At 44.0% G+C, this 22,047-nt stretch overlaps 1 protein-coding gene across 1 annotated transcript in view; it reads left to right on the forward strand.

The window, feature by feature from the left end:
* The first annotated feature begins 4,278 nt into the window (after positions 1-4,278).
* The window catches only part of SLC11A1 (solute carrier family 11 member 1), a 34,036-nt gene continuing 16,267 nt past the window's right edge, over positions 4,279-22,047 (forward strand). The window contains exons 1-8 of the mRNA XM_066576017.1: positions 4,279-4,436; positions 12,163-12,263; positions 13,532-13,654; positions 14,807-14,926; positions 16,095-16,201; positions 17,689-17,759; positions 17,908-17,975; positions 20,053-20,208. Of these exons, the coding sequence (XP_066432114.1) occupies positions 4,415-4,436; positions 12,163-12,263; positions 13,532-13,654; positions 14,807-14,926; positions 16,095-16,201; positions 17,689-17,759; positions 17,908-17,975; positions 20,053-20,208 (768 nt within the window). The 5' untranslated portion in view covers positions 4,279-4,414. The remainder of the gene's footprint in view (positions 4,437-12,162; positions 12,264-13,531; positions 13,655-14,806; positions 14,927-16,094; positions 16,202-17,688; positions 17,760-17,907; positions 17,976-20,052; positions 20,209-22,047) is intronic.

The following is a 22,047-nucleotide window of genomic DNA, read 5'->3' on the forward strand; positions in this document are numbered from 1 at the left end:
AACAAAACAATGGTGCTGTTATTACTGTACATAACACCTAGAAGTTGGGAAGTAACTATGTATCTAATCAGTTAAGGCATATTTACACAGGCTCACCCACACCATAAAACTGGGTTCCCACGGGTTGTATTCTTGGCGGAAATCTCATGGTTTTGCCGTAGAGGAAAGAAAAAAAAAACGAGACTTCCACCGGGAAAGCGCAGCTTGAAAACCCACAGCGCTTAGCCACGGGTTTTGGAGCAGCTTTGCTGCATGCTTTTCTGTTGCGCCCAGCTCTCCCATAATGGAAAGCACGGCCACAGCAAGCAAAAAAGTAAGAATGGACATGCTGCATCATGGGAATCCACGCCATAGCACTGGCTCTGCAGACCTATATCCAGTATGCCCCTGTACACAGTGAAAAAAAAAAAAAAGTTTGCATGGGACTGAGCATGCTGCAAGTTTTGTAATCTACAGCAAGATTCATAGGCCTCATGTCCACTTGCAAATTCTAATTTAAAATCCGCAGCGTTTTTCCTGCACGCTGATCTGCGCCCCATAGGGATGCATTAGACACCCGCAGGTAGTTAAATACCTGCGGATGTCATTTTTCCCTGCAGACGTGGATTTGCGTGCAGGAAAAATCTGCACCATGCTCCATTTGGTGCGGGGCTCCCGCAGGCTTCTATTGAAGCCTATGGAAGCCATCCGGATCCGCGGGAGACCCATAATCAGAATATACTCACCTGCTGCGGGCCGGATCTTCTTGTTTCGGCCCGGCGGATGTGCCCGGAGCATGCGCACAGCCTGCAGCAGGTGAGTTTATTCTAATTTCGGGGCTCGTGTCCGCAGGGTAGGAGGGACCCGCTGCGGATTCTCCATGGAGAATCTGTAGGGGGGCCTGATTTTCCCCATGGACATGAGGCCATAGGCAACACAGATTTCCTGTGAAATCAGGTCTGCACTGCAAAGAAGAAGGCCACAGCATGCTCAGACATATCCAATTAGCAGTGAGGACTTTATGCAATAAGCGCTCCTTCACGTAGGCATATTCACGCATTTAAAATTTGCATGCACATTATACAGATAGTATAATCCATTAATATCAATGGATTCACACACTTGTGCACATATTTATCACATGCAAAAAATAAAAGTTACATAGAACTCCCTTCATTATGTGTACCAAGTGTCCCCATAGACATCTATAGGAGGTGCACAAGTGCTAATGCAATACGCTGTGCAATTACATTTAATTTAAAAAAAACATATTTGGACATCATTAGGCAAGATAGCCAATTAAATCAGGGTGTTAATCTGCTGCATGCAAATGAAAATGTCCTATGTGGATATAATTACAACAAACAATAAAAAATAATATGACACACCACTTCCCCAACCCCCTCCTCACCTAACAGCCAAACTTCACAGTAGAAGTACTTCCCTGCTGGGTGTTATATAGCACAATCTCATGTGCTTCCAGAAGCCCCATCACCTGAGAGCCGCCCCCTGCTGACAATTATACAACGACTTTCATCTGGGTCTCCCACTGCAGAACCTACAGAAATCTGTGAATGAAGAATATTCCACCTAAACAAAAGGACAAAACACGAACATAATCCCTTTTCAGGCTTCGTTCACACTTGGAGTTTAGGATGCACTTAGGAAGAGTTTTTGAACCTCAGCAGAAAAAAAAAAAAATCCTTTAAAAAAAACTAAAAATCTTCATGTATTTTCTGATGTGTCTTTTCTGTTGCAGTTCAGAAACCCACTTAAGGGGAGTGTCACACAGGTGATTGCGATATCGCCGTGAGAATATTGCGGCAAAAATCACAATTTTCTTCATGAAATGTTTGAGCGTCAGCGATACTTTTTCTCAGAAAAACAGCGCTGCGGCTTGCGATTTTCCCATGAAATAGACAATAGGACATTCTAATGTTAGAAGCACATCGCACGAAAATTGCAAGTTTGTATGTTGCAATGCGATAAAACAAAGGCTCTAGAGGGAAACATGGGCGATTAAAAAAAATCGTAAAACACAGAAAGAAAGGACATGCTGCGATTTGTAAATCTCGCAACATCGCATGAGTGAAAACATCATAAATGTGAAGGACACCATTGAAAAGCAGGGAATTCATAATTCTGCGGTTTTACTCACTCTCACATCAAGCGAACATCGCCCGTGTGAAAACGGCCTAAGGGTAGATTCAGACGACCGTATATCGGCTCGGTTTTCACGCCGAGCCGATATACAGTGTCCTCATCTGCAGGGGGGGAGGATGGAAGAGCCAGGAGCAGGAACTGAGCTCCCGCCCCCTCTCTGCCTCCTCTCCGCCCCTCTGCACTATTTGCAATGAATGGGGGCGGGGCTAAGTTTTGAGAATTATCCCCACCCCCATCCCGCCTCTCCTCATTGCAAATAGTGCAGAGGGGCAGAGAGGGGGCGGGAGCTCAGAGCACTGCTCCTGGCTCTTCCAGCCTCCTCCCCCTGCAGAGAGAGACGGCGTATATCGGCTGGACGTAAAAACCGAGCCGATATACGTTCGTCTGAATCTAGCCTCAGTGTGAACACAGCCTTCTATAAATGACATATTTTTGAGCAGACGTGCGGCCCGCAGGCTCACTACCATACTCGTAAGTAGGGGGGTGGTATTCCACCGGTTTCCTACCGCTCATAGAAATATATAATTACAGTACAGTTTTCTGGGCGCTCCATGAGGCTAATTTCGCACAGCAAGTACAATATCAAGCTGTGAAACTCAGCTCAATATAGCACTCGCCAACGTGCAAAGTCCCCGCGGATGCGAAGCGTTTTTGTGTAAAAACCGCGTCTCATCACTTCAGGAAAGTAGCGATTGTTTTCAATGAGTAAACCTCACATCCCATTGTACTCACTTGCACCACCCAAGCGGTGTGATGCTACCACCAGCCCCATTGAAAACAATGGGCGATGCGTTCCAAGAGAACACCCAAAAATAGGACATACTGCACATAGGAGCAGTATTATTGTAATTATATTCTTGTACATAGGGAGCAGTATTATAGTAGTTATATTCTTGTACATAGGGGGCAGTATTATAGTAGTTATATTCTTGTACATAGGGGGCAGTATTATAGTAGTTATATTCTTTTACATAGGGGGCAGTATTATAGTAGTTATATTCTTCTACATAGGGGCAGTATTATAGTAGATATATTCTTGTACATGGGGGACCGTATTATAGTAGATATATTCTTGTACATAGGAGCAGTATTATAGTAGTTATATTCTTATACATAGGAGCAGTATTATAGTAGTTATATTCTTGTACATAGGGGGCAGTATTCTAGTAGTTATATTCTTGTACATAGGGGGCAGTATTATAGTAGTTATATTCTTGTACATAGGGGGCAGTATTATAGTAGTTATATTCTTATACATAGGAGCAGTATTATTGTAATTATATTATTGTACATAGGGGGCAGTATTATAGTAGTTATATTCTTGTACATAGGGGCAGAATTATAATAATTATATTCTTGTACATAGGAGCAGAATTATAGTAGTTATATTCCTGAACATAGGAGGAGTATTATAGTAGTTATATTCTTGTACATAGGAGGCAGTATTATAGTAGTTATATTCTTGTACATAGGAGGCAGTATTATAGTAGTTATATTCTTGTACATAGGAGCAGTATTATAGCAGTTATATTCTTGTACATAGGAGGCAGTATTATAGTAGTTATATTCTTGTACATAGAGGGCAGTATTATAGTAGTTATATTCTTGTACATAGGAGGCAGTATTATAGTAGTTATATTCTTGTACATAGTGGGCAGTATTATAGTAGTTATATTCTTGTATATAGGGGGCAGTATTATAGTAGTTATATTCTTGTACATAGTGGGCAGTATTATAGTAGTTATATTCTTGTATATAGGGACCTGTATTATAGTAGTTATATTCCTGAACATAGGAGGAGTATTATAGTAGTTTTATTCTTGTACATAGGGGCGATATTATAGTAGTGATATTTTGCATCACTGTATCATTCCTGTAAATGTTAGTGCAGTTGTATTGTCTCTTCAGTCTCAGGGACAGTTGCTCTTTTCTCTGGTTCCTGCCTCTATAATGTCCCTATGTCCTGATAGAAGGTACACATAGGGGTTGATGTTTGAAAGACATCTATACACTCCGCACACAGCAGGCTCGCTCAGGCTTGGTGAGAGATTTTCCTCTGCCGTCAGCCTTTTCAGCAAAGTGAAAGGGGAAGTTCATTGAGTGAAACTGTGAGATAAATGTATCAGAGCGCACGCTGGACATTCCTGCATTCAATAAAGAGTTGCAGGTTGGTGCAGTTCTTCCCTGGTGAACTGTGTAGCATCCAGGCATCTCACTAATCCATCCAGACCCCTGAGGCTTCCCCACAGGGGTAGAACTGCAGAATCCGAAGATGGGGAGTTGTGATGATCAAGGTGGGTGCCCCTACAATGACTTATTATTTTGCCTGTGCCGTTTCACTCTAGAGTCATTTTACTGAATTTCGTAAGCAGTTTTTACCTGCTGTAATATTTGCTAATATTGCAGTGGCTCCCTCTAGCTGCAGGATTTATAATGGCTTGAAGAACTCGGTGGGAAAATTGAGATTCTTTAGCATTTTTGCATATTCTTTAAGAATAATGCATGATACTGTCTGATGAGCTAATGTAGCTAAACCAGTGTTTCCTAACTCCAGTCTTCAAGGCACCCCAACAGGTCATGTTTTCAGGATATCCCATAGTAAGAACAACTGTGGCAATGCCTGAGGCACCGACAATAATTGCATCACTTGTGCAATACTGAGGAAATCCTGAAAACATGAGGACTGAAGTTGGGGAACACTGACCTAGACCTTCCATGTGTGATACTGTATAGCTGAGCCAGTGCAGCTATGCCTATCAAGTGTTGTGCTATCTGCTAAATTGATCTATCTAAACCTTTTGTGTTAAACTGGTGTATCTAAGGCTATGTCCACATCTGCACCAGAGGCTCCATTCAGAGTCTTTAGTTTGCTTCTGTTCGGTTTCCGGTTTTTTGAACAGAAAAATAATGCTCCCGACTGCGCTATTTTTCCATCCCGAAAAATGCATTCGCATGTAAATTAGATTTTTATATCTGTGCGATGCAAATGTATATTTTTACAACTGGAAGAACACGCGATTTTCATGCGCTTGACAATCACATGTACAGTGATGTAACGTGATGTAGTTTTCTTGCAAAACGCATAGCAGTGGCAGAAAAAATGTGCAGGTTTACAAGTGTAATATCAGTCGAAGTATCTAAGATTGATATTGCGCTTCGCTGCCCTCTTTTCTTTTCATCATCATAGTCTTGATCGCAAGTCTTGCCTGTAAATTGGTTGGGATTAGTGTATGCTGCATTCTGTGTTTTTTTTCACGTGATTCATTGCCCGTGTAAAAAAAAACTGATGCATATATTGGCACATTGACTACTATTGGTCCGGGTGTTGTCAGAGTCCTGTTAGTTGTTGACTCAGACAGTACACAGACCCGTATACTATTGTGTAAATAAGCCCTTAATGTTTTGGTTAAAAGCTAATTCTAACCCCTTATCCAGAGGATAGGGGATAACTTTATGATTGGTGGAGGCCAGACCAATCGCGAGAATAGGGGTCCCGATGGTCCACTCATGAATGCAGCGGAGGTCACGCATGTACCCCACCACTCTACTCACTTCGGTGACAGCATTGGGGATTACCGAGCACTTGAACTTGGCAATTTCTGGCAATGAAATGAATGTTGTACGATCTCTGCTCCATTCATGCAAGGACCATCGATACTCCCGTTCTCAGGATGAGTGGGAGTCCTAGGGATACTTGCAGTACAAGAAAGGACAATCGGTGAACCAGCAATAGTGACATGTGTATCCAAGACTTATAGATGCATATGAGGATCAAAAGCTGTTCTGATACTACAGAAGAGGCTGCAGAATGCCTAGCAATTCATCTGCCGGAGAAATATGTAACAGAAGTGCCACGTTGTGCTCCAAAGTACTAACCAATACCTCGTACTTCTTTATATTCCCTCCTATCTTGTTGTTGTGTTAGCACATTTGGTGAGTATTTGGCCCCCTGGTATTGGTGTAGGGTCTATGTCCCTGTTTTCTCTTTGTTGCTTGCATGTTTGGTTAATATTTGATGTGAACGGTCTCCAAATGGGTGTATAGCCCATTAATCCTTCCCTTCCAGGCTTAAATAGATTGGATTCATGTAGGCAAGATGAATAAAACCTGGATGTGAATGTAACATTAGGCTTCTTTATTCCTTAAAGAGGTTGTGCCACATTATAGAGCTATCTCTGGTCGGACCCCACTGATCTTGAGAACAGAGATTCTGAAGGTGATCACAGGAATAAATTGGCAGTCTTGCATTCATTTCAATGAGTAGGAGAGTGTGGAATTCTCATTGAAATAAATGGAGCAGTGTCGTGCCAGTTCAACTTTCCCTCCATTCATGTGGGGACTTTTGGAACTCCCATAGGGGACAACTTTATAACTTGACACAGCCCTTAAAGGAAGTCTATCACCAGATTTTGGGAAAACAATGGAATAGACATATGATATGAAGCGTATAATGGTACCTTCTTTTATTTTCCAGTGTGATTACACTTGCGTGATACAGTCCAGTCTTTGGGTCGCACATTATATGCAGATGACGGTAGCACTGTTCGATGAACATTCCTGCTGTGCCTGCGCTCTGGTTGTATCCCTGCCCATTGCAGATAAAATCCTATCCATTTAGTACTTCATCACGTCTCCAGCTCCGCCTGCTGGAGTCCTCATGCTTTCAGTATCACCTTGCTTGCGCCACACTGAGCAAGAAGGCGCATACGTTGTAACTCTCTCCTGGACAGACTGATGTCATGCGCATACGTGGTTGACCCTAAAAGAGGTTGTACCTAGAGTACAAGTTATTCCCTATCCACAGGATTGGTGGGGTCTTATCGCTGGCACTCCTGCCGATCTCGAGAAGGAGGTTGCCTCTGTCCCACCTGCAGGATTGATGCACTCCAGCAGTGAGGAGGAAACTAAATGGAACGCTGCCCACACTAGCGCTCCATTCACTTTCAATAGGCCTGCTGAGATACCCAAGTGGCAAGTGCTCAGGTATTTCCATCATCCCCATTGAAATAAATGGAGCACCGGCCGCACATGCTCAGCTAGTGCTCCATTCATTCTGATGTCACTGCAGGGAGAAAAGTGACCCTACAGTGACAGGCAGAGGGGGACACAGAAGCCCCATTCTTCAGATCAGCGTGAGAGCCCCACAAATCAGCAAGTTATTTCTCTTTTGTGTAGATGGGGTATAACTTGTAATCTTGGTTCAACCCCTTTAAGCATATGGAACAAGTAGCTCTCTAACATCTACCATGGTCCGCCATATTACCTCTCATTGGGTTACTGTCACCAAACCACTCAGAGGCTTCCTCCTCCCTACATAGGTAAGGCAGGAAGCAGCTAACTTCTCATCTTACTCAGGTATCAAAAAAAATAAAGCTGCAGTTTGGAAAATAGCGAAAGGAAAAGAAAACAACTAGGCGCAGCCTGCTCCATGTCTACCAAATACAGAGTCCTGGCACCACAGGGATTGAAGGGGTGGGGCAACATTTTTACCGCCACTGATCTGACATTTATATCAATAGTGAGAAAACATCTTTAAAGTATTTCTAAGTTTTCAGAAAGTTTTCTAAAATATCACAGCTCTCCTTACCCTTTTTTCTGCTGTTTGCACCCTGTTTCATGTCTGCAAGTTCTGATTTTCAAGTTGTTGGCCCCATTTTTCTGTTGCTCTTCTGTTTGCAATCCACTTTTCAGGAAGGGAGTGTGGAGTAAGCCTAGCATTCTGCCAGTAGTTCACTGTCCTGACATCCTTGCCCTTTCTTCCCATACTGCATTATCTATGGTTCAAACAGCATGAGAAGTATAAGAATGCCCACCCATCTGCTTTCGCAGGACAATCATTTAGAGACATTCTAGCCAAATGTTTAGCAAACCCACTATAATGTGTGTGTAATGTAAGCACACACAGATACATATCTGCATGCTGTAACAGCAGGAGAGGCAAATACTGTGGAGATTGTTATCACACTGTCTTCAGATCTGTCAGCCTGCAGCCTGTAAGTACACTGGAACTGCCTGTGAATATAGCCCCTCCTGTTGCTATGGAATAATCCATGTGTCCTTATTACAGACATGATGAGACTAACACAAGCTGGTAAATAAGCAGAAGTTGTCTGAAAAGTTAGTGTCCCTTTAAGAGTTATAATATTAGAAAAATGTAAATCAGTTCTAAATATATTGATTTTACATGGCAGGAAGCATTGCACAATGATACAGCCCAAAATGTATCATGGGGTTACACAGTGACAGCATATCCTGTAATATAGGGTTGCACAATGCCTGACACAATTGACCCGTGGTGCAGTAGTCATCAGATCTAGCAGCTGGACGCAACTACTTGTCCGTTTATTTTGTAACAGTCATACTCCATGGAGACTATGGACATCATAACCAAATCAAAGAGAAGGGATCTATCAGTGCACCCCATTCAAGCGCTCGGCTAGGGTCCCATTGCAGTGAATGGTGCGGAGGTGTGCATGCATGATCTCCACTGCCTACACTTTGGAATGCACCAAATAGAAGTGGAATTTTTCAAATGAGTCTATTTATATGTACGTCTGTGCTTGATGCTGCAAGATAGAAAAATTGCAGCAGGTCCTATTTTTCTGTGATTCTGCAAAAAACTTGCCCATTATTTCCTATGGGCGATTTTAAAAAATCCCATTGAAATCACATCATACTCGCATGTACATGAGTGCAATGTAAGTTTATAATTTTCCTATTAAAACTTGTGATTTTCACATATATAAAAAACACATGTACAGATGTACTGCAATACGATGCATTTCTCTGGCAAAACGCATCGCACTCAAAGGCAAAATCACGTGTTTAAGAGAGCAAACCCAAAAATGAGTGCAGCTCTGGAGTATAATACAGGATGTAACTCGGGATCAGTACAGGATAAGTAATGTGTGTACATAGTGACTCCACCAGCAGAATAGTGAGTGCAGCTCTGGAGTATAATACAGGATGTAACTTAGGGTCAGTACAGGATACGTAATGTATGTAGAAAGTGTCTTCACCAGCAGAATAGTGAGTGCAGCTCTGGAGTATACTACTAGATGTAACTCAGGGTCAGTACAGGTTAAATAATGTATGTACACAGTGACTCTACCAGCAGAATAGTGAGTGCAGTTCTGGCGTGTAATACAGGATGTAACTCTGGATCAGTACAGAATAAGTAATGTATGTACACAGTGACTCCACCAGCAGAATAGTGAGTGCAGCTCTGGAGTATAATACAGGATGTAACTCAGGATCAGTACAGGATACCTAATATGTGTACACAGTGACTCCCCCAGCAGAATAGTGAGTGCAGCTCTGGCATATAATACAGGATGTAACTCGGGATCAGTACAGGATAAGTAATGTATGTACACAGTGACTCCACCAGCAGAATAGTGAGTGCAGCTCTTAAGCATAATACAGGATGTAACTTGGGATCAGTACAGGATAAGTAATGTATGTATGTACACAGTGACTCCAGCAGCAGAATAGTGAGTACAGCTCTTAAAGGAGATGTCCCGCGCCGAAACGGGTTTTTTTTTTTTTAAACCCCCCCCCCCGTTCGGCGCGAGACAACCCCGATGCAGGGGTTAAAAAAACCACCCGCACAGCGCTTACCTGAATCCCGGCGGTCCGGCGTCTTCATACTCACCTGCTGAAGATGGCCGCCGGGATCCTCTATCTTCATGGACCGCAGGGCTTCTGTGCGGTCCATTGCCGATTCCAGCCTCCTGATTGGCTGGAATCGGCACGTGACGGGGCGGAGCTACACGGAGCTACACGGAGCCCCATAGAGAAGAGGAGAAGACCCGGACTGCGCAAGCGCGGCTAATTTGGCCATCGGAGGGCGAAAATTAGTCGGCACCATGGAGACGAGGACGCCAGCAACGGAGCAGGTAAGTATAAAACTTTTTATAACTTCTGTATGGCTCATAATTAATGCACAATGTACATTACAAAGTGCATTATTATGGCCATACAGAAGTGTATAGACCCACTTGCTTTCGCGGGACATCTCCTTTAAGCATAATACAGGATGTAACTTGGGATCGGTGCAGGATAAGTAATGTGTGTACACAGTGACTCCACCAGCAGAATAGTGAGTGCAGCTCTTAAGCATAATATAGGATATAAGTCTGGAACACTAATGCAAGTAATGTATAAGTAATGCAATTAATGTATACAGTGACTCGAACTTTTGTGTACCTCTGGCATTGACTTATTTCCTTGAGAACAAAAGGATTAGGCAGATGAAATCTAACCGCCCGATCCTTGTGTCCCCCAACATCAACCATTGGGGAGTCAGGAGGTCGCCATACACATTAGATCATTCTCCAATATACATCTAATGTGTGTCGACAGCTTTACACTCAAATGTGATCTGATATCAGCAGCATTTTTATATAAGTACTCTTGCTCTAGGCGTATTGGTCCAACAAGGACTCATCACATTGACTTTAATAGGAAAAAATACATAAACATTGCAGAATTCATTAGGCTCCAAGACTCCTCCTTCCCCCCACAAGCACCCCCTCCCCCAACCTCCTTTCCCCAAAGGGAAAAAACTTCAGGTAATAAATTGATGAAAAATGTAACCAGACGTATCACCTAGTGACACCAGGCACAGAACTTACCACTAAAGCAGAGTCATGTGTATTCTGCATGCGTGAGTAATGATGAGCTAACACACGAGTCACCGAACCTGATGACAGATATGAGGAGCTTATGCAACCTTGGAGTTTACTACCATCTATGGGAGCGGCTCTAATAATACTGTATTTTGGGAGTTCATAACTGAGCAACTTCATTATAGGAAATCTGTTACCTATTATTGGCCCTATTTCAGAATATTGAGACTAAGCTGAAAGGTGACCTGCTGTGTCCAGGGATGTGTTATACTTACCTCCCGCATTGTTTCCCCGGTGTCAGCGCTGAAAACTGCCGCTCAATGCCCCTGCTGCCCGCCCACTGTGATTGCCATCACATTCTCGGGTGCCATTTCCAAGGTCCCTTTTATCTATGACACCTGCCTACCTACAGGGTGCTCTATATCGTGCCACTGTTTCAAGTTACTTAGTTCCTTTCTTGAATGAGTGGTATGATATGAGACCGGTTCCAGATCGGCGATTGACTATCTGGATGAATTTGTGTTCGTGGCACCGAAGGAGGGTGATAGTTGTCAATACATGTTGAACACCTTCCGGGTCTTTATGAAGTGGTTTGCTGGTCCCCATTTTGGAAGAAAAGACAGAGACCCCTGTGACGACTTTGTCTTTTTTGGGTATAGAGATAGACACCCAAGCAAAGAGACACCCAGGCTACTCCCAAAGAGACAACTCCCCAAATTTGGTTCAGTAATAGCCAAGCAAAACAACCAATATTCTGAATTGAGGGAAGACTGCTTTCCTGTCACCTAAATGTACTTTTCCTCCTTCGCCTACCTCTTGGATCTCCGCTAAAACCCATCCCCACTAACATCACCCCTCACCACCCCATAAGCTGAATTTTCCTGAATGCTTAAACGCTATCCCTTTCCAATAAATCCATTAAGGCCCTATGTCCACGAGCAGGTCAGATTCAGCATGTGAGAACCCAACCCTGGCGTCAGCAGAGTCAGCGCGTACCTGTCATTCTGTTTCTTCATCTGTACTGCGGATGGTCTGCACGGCTTGCCGTCGGGCATGTGCAGTACAGATTTTTTTTTCCCACTCCTGCTCTTCCCGCTGAATCCACGGCCCGTCTGCAGTGTCAATTTTGGAGAGACCGCGGATTGGATAGCTTCATTGACTTCAATGGAAGCCGTCCGTGTGGGAACCGCAGTAAAATTGAGAATGCTGCGATTTTTCATCTACGAGCGGAAACCGCAATTGTTTTCCACTTGTGTGCATAAAGAATCATTTTACCATATCATGCTGTGGAGGGTTATTGCTGCGGATTCTAGAGGCGGAGGCTCATTCATATGGCTGAATATACGATTACATACTAGTGTAAACTATGATTTCTGATCTGTTTCTTAAGACTCACCAAGGAATCGAGGGTATGGAACCATTACAAGACACAGTAATGAGGAAGGATCCACTTATCTGGATGAGAAGATTTCTATACCGTCCATGGGAAGCGTAAGTTATGAGTCTGATCATGACCATCCTATGAACATCCGAACATCAGGAACATCTGAAATAATCCAACACTTTTCCCACTGATGCCGGATGAAAGCAACTTTACAATTTTTAACCATTTTAGCTGTTGGACTCACTGTTTTAGGCATTCATTATAATAGAGAATTACACTGAATGACCACTTTATTACAGCCACCCCCCCCCCCCCCCCACACTCTAGTAGGACCTCTTTTGGCCTTCAGAACCACAGCAATTAGTCGTATAAAAATCATGGTCCTCTACAGGAGAATGCGGTATTGTCTCCCTCCCTCCTATGTGGCAGCTAGCATGCAGGCATGTGTAGAATATCTTGTATTTCTGCAGCTTGGAAGAAAGTCATTAACTTTTCCACTCTACACACAAAGTTCATCTCTTCATACATTTCTATAGCCCTATTATTGTCCCCCACCCGCAATACATTCTGACCATGTGAGTCTACTGCCTATAGGGATACATTATAACACTGGCTGGCCTTGTTAAATCCTGGATAAACATTTTGGATTCACAAGATGATGTCTTGTCCCTTAAAGAAAATATCACTGGTGCCAACAGGCTGGTCAGCTGAGGAGAAATACATTTTGGATTGACTTTGGATAGTACAAGAATAGATTAGCTGAGGGAAGCTGGAGCAAACTTTTTAATACAGTTTATGGGATATTGGTAAGCTCAACTCTTTTTTGGTAAAAATGGGTCAAAGGAGCAACTTACGAGATATTGTTAGAAAAATCACTGTATGTCCTATTTTTCTGTGATTCTTCTTCAAAAAATGCCCATTATTTTCTATAGGAGAAAAACAAACTGTTCTGCGTGTGATTGCGATCCATTATAAATGCGTGTTATTACAGGGATCACATTAAAAAATCAGGAAGTGCAGAGCAGTGAAAAATACACATGAAAATCACAAAATGCATGAAAAATTGCATTTGCCCAAATTAGCACAGCCTACTGGCTTACGCACATGAATACATTTACCCAACGCATTACACACATAAAATTTTCCTGCGCAATACACAGTGAATAGAGCCCATTGATTGCAATGGGATAGTTCACATAAGTGTATTTTGTGGGTGCATTTCATTTGCACAAACCTGAACTGAGCTTTTAGCAGAGTTCTACCCAAAACAGAGTTTTACTGGTTCGGTTTACCAAAAACTAGTCCTGAACACTGGTGTATGTAGACCTGTGTTGTATCTGACCTGCTGTCTGATTTGTCTCTACGACCCTCACAGCCTGGTTTCAGCTTCCGCAAGCTTTGGGCATTCACTGGACCCGGCTTCCTCATGAGTATCGCCTACCTGGATCCTGGGAACATTGAGTCTGACCTGCAGTGCGGAGCAATTGCCGGATTTAAGGTAGGTGCCAAGACAATTTTCGCCTTTGCCAATGAGTGATGGTGAGATCCTGCGCTGATCAGGGAAGGACAATCATCTATTGGACATTCGGCCTTCCTTCTAGAAAAAGTAGGAGGTAGCGCTATTGGATCTTAGCTTTGGGGTCCTTCTCTTCTGGCCCAGAGTTACTACTCACTATTAGGGTGGGTTCACACCTACTTAGGGGGTTCCGCTTATTTGCTCCATTTGGGGAGCAGGAAACGGGAATCCCCGTAGCCAAATGGTTCTGTCTTAGGACAGAACCAAACAGCATCGTACGGACCTTATTGACTATAATGAGGTCTATTTAGCTGCTCGGCCTTATGCTAGAAGAAAATGGTTCCACTGTAGATGTGAAACCACCTTTAATAAAATTTGTGGGTTGTTAGGACCGGTGGCTCTCGGGTCTCCGTGTCCGCACCACCGGTCCTATCACCCAAGCTGATCAGGTGCGGCGCAGGGGAGCTCCGGTCTTGGTGACCTCCCCTGGCTGTTGGAGTCCCGGACACTGGCATCGGGCGCGTGCTCCTGTGCTCAGGGGGCGCCGCCTGGGTAATCGAGTTGCTGGGCATGCGGCTGATGCTGTCCCTGTTGCCATGACATCCTGACTAGGATGATCTGCACTTGCTGAGCACTGGATGTCTGGATCTCTGCACTCGTTGCTTTATGTCTGGGTCTGGTTGCTGGCAGGGCCCCGCCCTAATTAGCTGCTGGGGCGGGAGTTCTGACAGCATTTAAACGTGCCTGTTTCCTCCTAGCATTGCCAGTGTATGTTTGTCCCCAGGCTACACCTGCATATTTGGATTGTGCTCCCGACTTTTGACCCTCGGACTTCGGACCCGACTTTGCTTTGCCTGACCCCTTTGTACCTCGTACCCTCCAGTTGCCGACTCGGACTGTCTGACTCTCCTCTGTGTTCGTTTGTTTCCAGTGTTTGTCTGTATCGGTCCCTGTGCCTCGCTTCCCTAGTGAGTGTAGGGACCGTCGCCCAGTTGTCGCCCTGGGGCTTAACCCAGGGGGGCAAGTAGGTAGGGACAGGGGTAGTGGGTTGTTTTCAGGGAATCCCGGACCCGGACCCCAGATCCCTGACAATGGGTGCTGGATTAATGGAATTTTATCTGTTGCCTCTCCCAGCTCGTGTGGGTTCTCCTTGGTGCCACCTTCCTTGGTCTTCTGTGTCAGCGGCTGGCTATACGGCTTGGTGTTGTAACCGGGAGAGATTTGGCTCAAGTTTGCCAGGCTTACTACCCAAAGGTAAGGTGTTCATCATTTTTGAGGTACATGATGATTTCTTCTATGATCACAATTTTGCTGGTTTCCTTTTATATTAGAGAGCAGTGCATTGTGGGAATTAAAGGGGTTCCAGTTAAGAATGAAAGGAGTTTTCTGACTTGAGGCCCATTTAGACACAACCATTATCGCTCAAAATTCGCTCAAAAGCCATCTTTTAAGCAATAATTGCTGTGTCTAAACATGTTGCCATCGTGCACTTTTCGTGCACTATTCGTTCATCTGTGATTTTTAGCAAGCTTAAATCACCGATGACTCTTATAAGCGCTGCACGCTGATTTCCTCAGCGGACAGCACTGATAACATTCTTTCAGCTGGTATCCAGCTGGGAGTTCTCAGCGGGACACCAGCTGAAAGCTCCGAGAACCATGCAGCTGTTTGCATATACAAAACAGCTGCTTTGTTCTTGGAGCTATTGCGGTGTCCAGCTCCACCTGCATTAACTCTTAAGTAGCTAATCACTGTTGTTTGAGTGATTTTTGAGCAATTATCTTTCAGTGTAAGTGGGCCTTTATTTACATTTTTTAAATCCCTCCTTGGACTCAAACAAAAATTTCATAATTTACTCACCACGACATCGTAGTGTTAGCTTGGCACTTTGTCCAGTGACCAGTAATGTAGAAGCCCTGACCTGCTGATGGGATGTCACTGATGTCCTCTTGTGAGGTAGGCTATTGGCTGCAGTGGTCACTTGCGAAAACAACAATGTAAGCCAATGTAAGCAGAGACCGGTTGGAGGACAGGAATGGCAGCGGGTCAGCTGAGAGGTGTGTTTGACCTTTTTTATCAGATTTGATTTAAACCAAACCAATTTTTTTTTTATGGAAAACTCCATAATTTGGTAGGCAACATAGCAGACAATGGGGTGGACCTAAAACTGCACACTTCCAAGGCTTGATACAAGCAGGATTCTGAAAACAGCTTTGGGTGTGAATGGATAAAAAGACATGAAAGAACTTGAAATCCGTACACACAGTAATGCTACACATGCGCAAAGTTAGGAGGAAATAATAATAATAATGCAATGCTCTATTGTTGTGTTGCCCCTTCCCCATCCCAATTTTTTCTGCTGAATTTATTTCATAAGTTTGACTCATACAGATATTTCATTCAAATTTTCACATCTTCTCAGGCTCCTCGCTGGATGCTGTGGATTTTAATAGAAATAGCCATTATTGGGTCAGATATGCAGGAGGTCATCGGTACAGCCATTGCATTTAGCCTACTGTCAGCTGGACGGTAAGATCACCATATATGTATGTCCATCTCTACCATTCTATAATATACAAGGTATACACTCATTGTCAAATAAAATCCCTCCCCGAGAAGTTGTCGGTGGGAATGAAACTTTCCGTGTGATTGTAACATTGATATAAGTAAGTGATTACAATATCAGAGCAAAAAGAGCATTTATTGTTGAAAACCAAACATTTAAAGAGAGGTTCTAGTACCCTGTTGTACGCTTCTAGCTTGGATACAACATGTGATACGGGGGGCATGGAGGCTCTAGTACCCTGTTGTACCACCTCTAGCTTGGATACACAATGTGATATGGGCAAGCATGAAGGCTCTAGTACCCTGTTATACTACCTCTAGCTTGGATACAAGATGTGATATGGGCAGGCATGGAGGGTCTAGTACCTTGTTGTACCACCTCTAGCTTGGATACACGATGTGATACGGGCAGGCATGAAGGCTCTAGTACCCTGTTGTACCACCTCTAGCTTGGATACACGATGTGATAGCGCAGGCATGGAGGCTCTAGTACCCTGTTGTACCGCCTCTAGCTTGGATAGAAGATGTGATACGGGCAGACATGGAGGCTCAAGTACCCTGTTGTACGCCTCTAGCTTGGATACAAAATGTGATACGGGTGGGCATGGAGGCATACAGGTTCTGTATGGTATCCTGCAGCTTATAATTCAAAATTTGCTGTAACTGAGCTTCTAGATTGCAAACCTGTAGGCTGCTGAAGTTTGCATTCTAAATAGTCTCATACATGTTCTATTGGTGATAAATCTGGTGACTCGGCGGCCACAGAAGTGTGGCAATGTTGTGGTGTCACCTGTCTCTGGATGGTGGACAATGAAACAATTGGAGCTGCTTATTAGTCAATATGCTCCACTGGTGGTCGGTTGAGGTCCTGAGCCCTGTAACCCTGTGTGCCCTCACACATCCACTGGTCCCAACACCTCCTAACAGACACTCCTCTCTACTGGTGGTCTGTCGGGGGCGTCCTGAGCCCGGTCACCTTGTGTGCCCTCACACTGGTCCCATCACCTCCTAACAGTCTGGACAGATGCTCCTCTCTACTGGTGGTCTGTAGGGGGCGTCCTGAGCCCGGTCACCTTGTGTGCCCTCACACATCACTGGTCCCAACACCTCCTAACAGTCTGGTCAGATGTTCCTCTCTATTGGTGGTCTGTAGGGGGCATCCTGAGCCCGGTCACCTTGTGTGCCCTCACACATCCACTGGTCCCAACACCCCCTAACAGTCTGGTCAGACGCTCCTCTCTACTGGTGGTCTGTAGAGGGGCGTCCTGAGCCCGGTCACTTTGTATGCCCTCACACATCCACTGGTCCTAACACCTCCTAACAGTCTGGTCAGAATGGCCCAGGTGGTGACAATTCATTGATACAAGCCCTATGCTGTTTACTGTTGTGGGGTCTTGAAGCTGGCTGCGTTACACCAGGACGCTGCTGAGTATCACTCTTGTGTCTTGCAGGATTCCCCTTTGGGGCGGCGTTCTCATCACCATCATTGACACGCTAATCTTCCTCTTCCTGGATAAATATGGTGAGGTTACTGGAATATAATGCAGATTGTGACCAATGCGATCATATAGCGCCCGTGGTCCTCAGCCCTATCACTATTCTTATAATATCTGTGCTCCAGTCTCTCTCAGAATTGACATTAACCCCATCTATCTCTACATATTTCGTAGGTCTCAGAAAATTGGAAGCTTTCTTTGCCTTCCTCATTACTATAATGGCAGTGACGTTTGGCTACGAGGTGAGGATGGGGGTCAAAAGATAACCCCTTCTGAAGCTGCATGTGGGGCAGCGATACATATGGCTTGTCTTGCACTACAGGTTTTTTGGCTATTTTAGCCTGGGCTCATTTGTATTTCCTGTGGAACCTTAGAGACATAAATGCCCAAGTTCCACATCATTGGCGCTTATTTACATTACAAAGGGCTTTGTCTTCCTTTTATATGCACTTGCACATTGAATCCTTTTATTGGGTATATGAGTTTATTTGCCATTTGTGCATAGATTTTTTTTTTGTAATACTGATGCATTTCATTATTATGTGATTTCCCCTAACATGCCAAAAGTCATGGGACATCTAACCCAATGAAGTGCAGCAACTTGGCATAGCATCAATTCTACAAGTGGACGAAGAATGTGGGGAGGGATGTTGAGCCATCTGGAGAGGCACCCACAGTTTTGTGGTATTTGTAGGTGTAGATTTTTGGGTGTGAATGGACCTTTTCACCACATCCCATAAATGTTGAATTGGGTTCATGTTAGGCAAAGATGCAGGCTACATTATTCATAGGGACTCTCCAGGATGCTCAACAAACCAATTCTGGACAACTTGAACCTGATGGCACAGTGCATCATCCTGCTGGAATATCCCATCATTGTGGGGTACATGAACTCCATAAAAAGGGTGCAAATGGCTACCAAGCAGTGAAACATAGCGGACATCGGTCAATGACGTGCTTAGGTAGACCGTCTACTGAATCCATGCCATGAGAACATACCCCCCACCAGTATAGAGCCACCACCAGACTGCTCAGTATTGTTGTTGACAGCTGGAGTCCAAGGCTTCATGGGGTCTGTGCCACACAAGAACCCTTCCATCAGCCTGAAATAATTGGTACCATGACTCATTAGATCTCACCACATGTTGCCAGTCCTCTAGAATCCAGTTAATCTCATGGGACCACGTGAGGTGCTGTGTCCGGTGTCATGGAGTTAACAAAGGCGCCTTGTTTGAACTCCGATCAAGGCCTCCCTCACACATACGTTGCGGTAAGCGCCGGAATTCTACTTTTGCTTTCGGCCACAGGGAGCTGCGGCCGACAGTGGAGTTTAGCATACCTCAACATTGATGAGGTGCGCTAAACAGGCAAAAATAGAGCAGACACCGCTCGAAAATCGTGGCACTGGAAAGTGCTGAAAGCACTGCACTAATTGCGGTAGAAAACATCTGTGTGAGGGAGGCCTAAATCATGTTGCCTTGCCATGGAGCATGGGGGTTGGTGTTTAACCTCACTCACAAAATAACACCTCACAACTTATATAGGTGTGGGCATTCCCAAGCGTCACATGAGGCAACGCCACTTAATGGTCAGTTTACATACCACTATCCCATGACTTCTAGCACATCAGTGTATTTACTTGTACATTATTTGCCTCATCTTTGCTGTTCCTTATTGAACTCACTGACCGGTATTTTGAAGCATATCTGTAGTGACCTATGTGATCATTTTGATTGTCGGTCAAGATTTATTTTCTTAAGTGTTTTTAATATACCTTTTGTCCAGTTTTGTGACTTTGTACAGGGTTAGCGCAATTAAACTTTCCCTAACTCAGAGGCCTCTGATGGCATTCTGCTGCTCCAAATGAGATGAACTTCGGATAGTGGCCACTTCAGAGAGTGCGCTCGCCATTTTTGAAAAGAGTTTTTGTAAAGAAGTCCCTGATAGGTGGCGCTGTAGCGGACCAGGTCTACCATGACAGACCTCCATCAATATCAGTTCTGAAGGACAACACTCATCACCATGTTGTGGCGATTAAAGCTAACTTCTTGTGTTCGGCGACGGAAAACATGGTCTTTTGAACGGAGAGCATTGTTGAAAACTAAAGGGGACTTGTTGAACATTTGTAGTATGATTGGCATAGCTACAGCGCCACCTGTTGGCTACTTTTTTAGTAATTTTTTTTCATAAAAGGCAAGTGCATAGTCGCAATCGAAATCGCTATGTTTTGTCACCGTGTGCTATTTTTTTCTTTTGTCAACTAGAGTACAGTGCTATCTCCTCCATTTCTAGTAACTCGTTCTCTGTCCTCGGTTGCAGTATGTGGTGGTTCGGCCTGACCAGAGAGAGGTGATAAAGGGGATGTTCTACCCGTACTGTTCTGGCTGTGGATCTGCTGAGTTACTCCAGGCTGTTGGCATCATAGGGGCAATCATCATGCCACACAACATATTCCTGCACTCTTCACTGGTCAAGGTAATGTGTTTGGCATTTCTGCCTCTCAGCACTGCGGTCCTGGGTTGGCACCAGAAAGACTAAATACTCTGCTGGGGGTGTTTGATGCCCTAACAAACAGTACAGTAGGGGGCGCATATACATAATGTGATGTTTCATGACACCTTTCAAAAAAAGAAAGTCACACAGTACTAATTTAATATATTCAATAGAAGCCAGTTAGTCCATCATTAAAAGGGACTGATTGGTGCCGGATTAATTATTAATTAATTATTAATCAAACGGTCATAGAAAAGTTTGTGGGAAGAGATAAAAATCTGTGCTGCTACCTCATAGCTGACTATAGTCTTCTCATCTGTTCTTGGAATATTTTGCAGGCCTGTATATATCCATATTGTCGTCATGTGGGGGTTACTCACAGGGATCACCATCTTCTTCACCTAAGATGGTTAGCACCACTCTCAGAGTCTCTCGATAACCAAACTTCTTGAAAACTCTGGCATCTGCCAGCTTTATTGCACACAGCAAAGATTTACAGCATTTACACACTGCACATCCACCGGAACACAGCACTACTTTTGAATTGACAACTCGCAGTGTCTTTGTCATTATACTCAACCAGGGCATCTAGGGGGCGTCCTCCCCTGTCAGACTTGTGACAGGCACAGTCCGGTCTGCAGCGGACCCCAGGCTTGCAGCTCCTGTAACTGCCTCAACAGCATCTTCCTTGAGTGTGGCAGGAACCAATGATTTTATGTTTCTTCCTGCCACACCCACAGGTGTTCTCTCTCATTGGCTAGTCGTTTAAATTTTGCGCTATTGTGCGCAGGTAAAAAAAATCATAGGTCCTGCCCTATCTTTTCTCGCATGTAGAAAATCTACATGAAAGAAAGAGAGGGTAAGTCCTATTTTTTCTTTAACGCATGAGAATCCTGATAGTCAACCATTGAAATCAATGGTTCCGTTACATTTTGTGGCCGTGATTTTCACGGCCACAAAATGTGACAAAACACGGCCATGTGTTAAAGCACCAAACCCTATTCACTTCCAGAGGAAAAAATCCACAGCAGAAAATAGTCAAGCTATGGATTTTCAAATCCACAGAATGCTCTGTAATGGAAAAGCAGCAAATTTCCAGCGCCGATTTCATTCATTTCAGAGAGTGAAATCTACAGTGAAAGTCAGCACTAAAATCCATAATAATGTGCAGATCTTGGTGCGGATAGTTTCCTCTGTGCACTCGTACTCTGAATGGATTATTAACCACACGGCTTCCTTCAGTGAGAAGGGGAAGTCTGTGGTCATGAGGAGAACGCCCACAACCAGGAACTTTCTTATATTAGACTTACTGGTAATACACTTCCTTAAAGCTACTTTCACACCGCCATTATATTTGTGCGAGTTCTGACCTGTCCAACACGGACAGAACTTGCCCGGAAAATGAATCCTTTGAATTGAATGGGTTCATACATATGAGCAATTTTTATGTTTTTTTTTTCACTTGAACTGATGGTCAAAATGTGAAAAATTGCTGCAAGTCCCATTTTCCTGCACGTCTCGCACAAGAATGGGACATGCAATGTGATTCAAGTTGCATCCTAGGATGTTGGGCGCTAATCGCATTGCCCATGTAAATACAGCCCGTATAGAGGCTGGTGAATAGGGAAGTGCTAAGGATTATTATATTTTCCTTTTCCTAATCCCTCTCTTGTCATTTTATCGTTGGTGCAATCATTTCAGTTTGCTGCAATATAACATTTGGTTGACTGATATAATTCCTAGTTGTCGTTATCAAATTATATATAAGGACATGCTGTATTTCTAAGTAATATTGTATGCTGAGCTGGTGTATCTAAGCCT

Source organism: Eleutherodactylus coqui, chromosome 8 (genome assembly GCF_035609145.1).
Source record: "Eleutherodactylus coqui strain aEleCoq1 chromosome 8, aEleCoq1.hap1, whole genome shotgun sequence".
Classification (NCBI taxonomy): domain Eukaryota; kingdom Metazoa; phylum Chordata; class Amphibia; order Anura; family Eleutherodactylidae; genus Eleutherodactylus; species Eleutherodactylus coqui.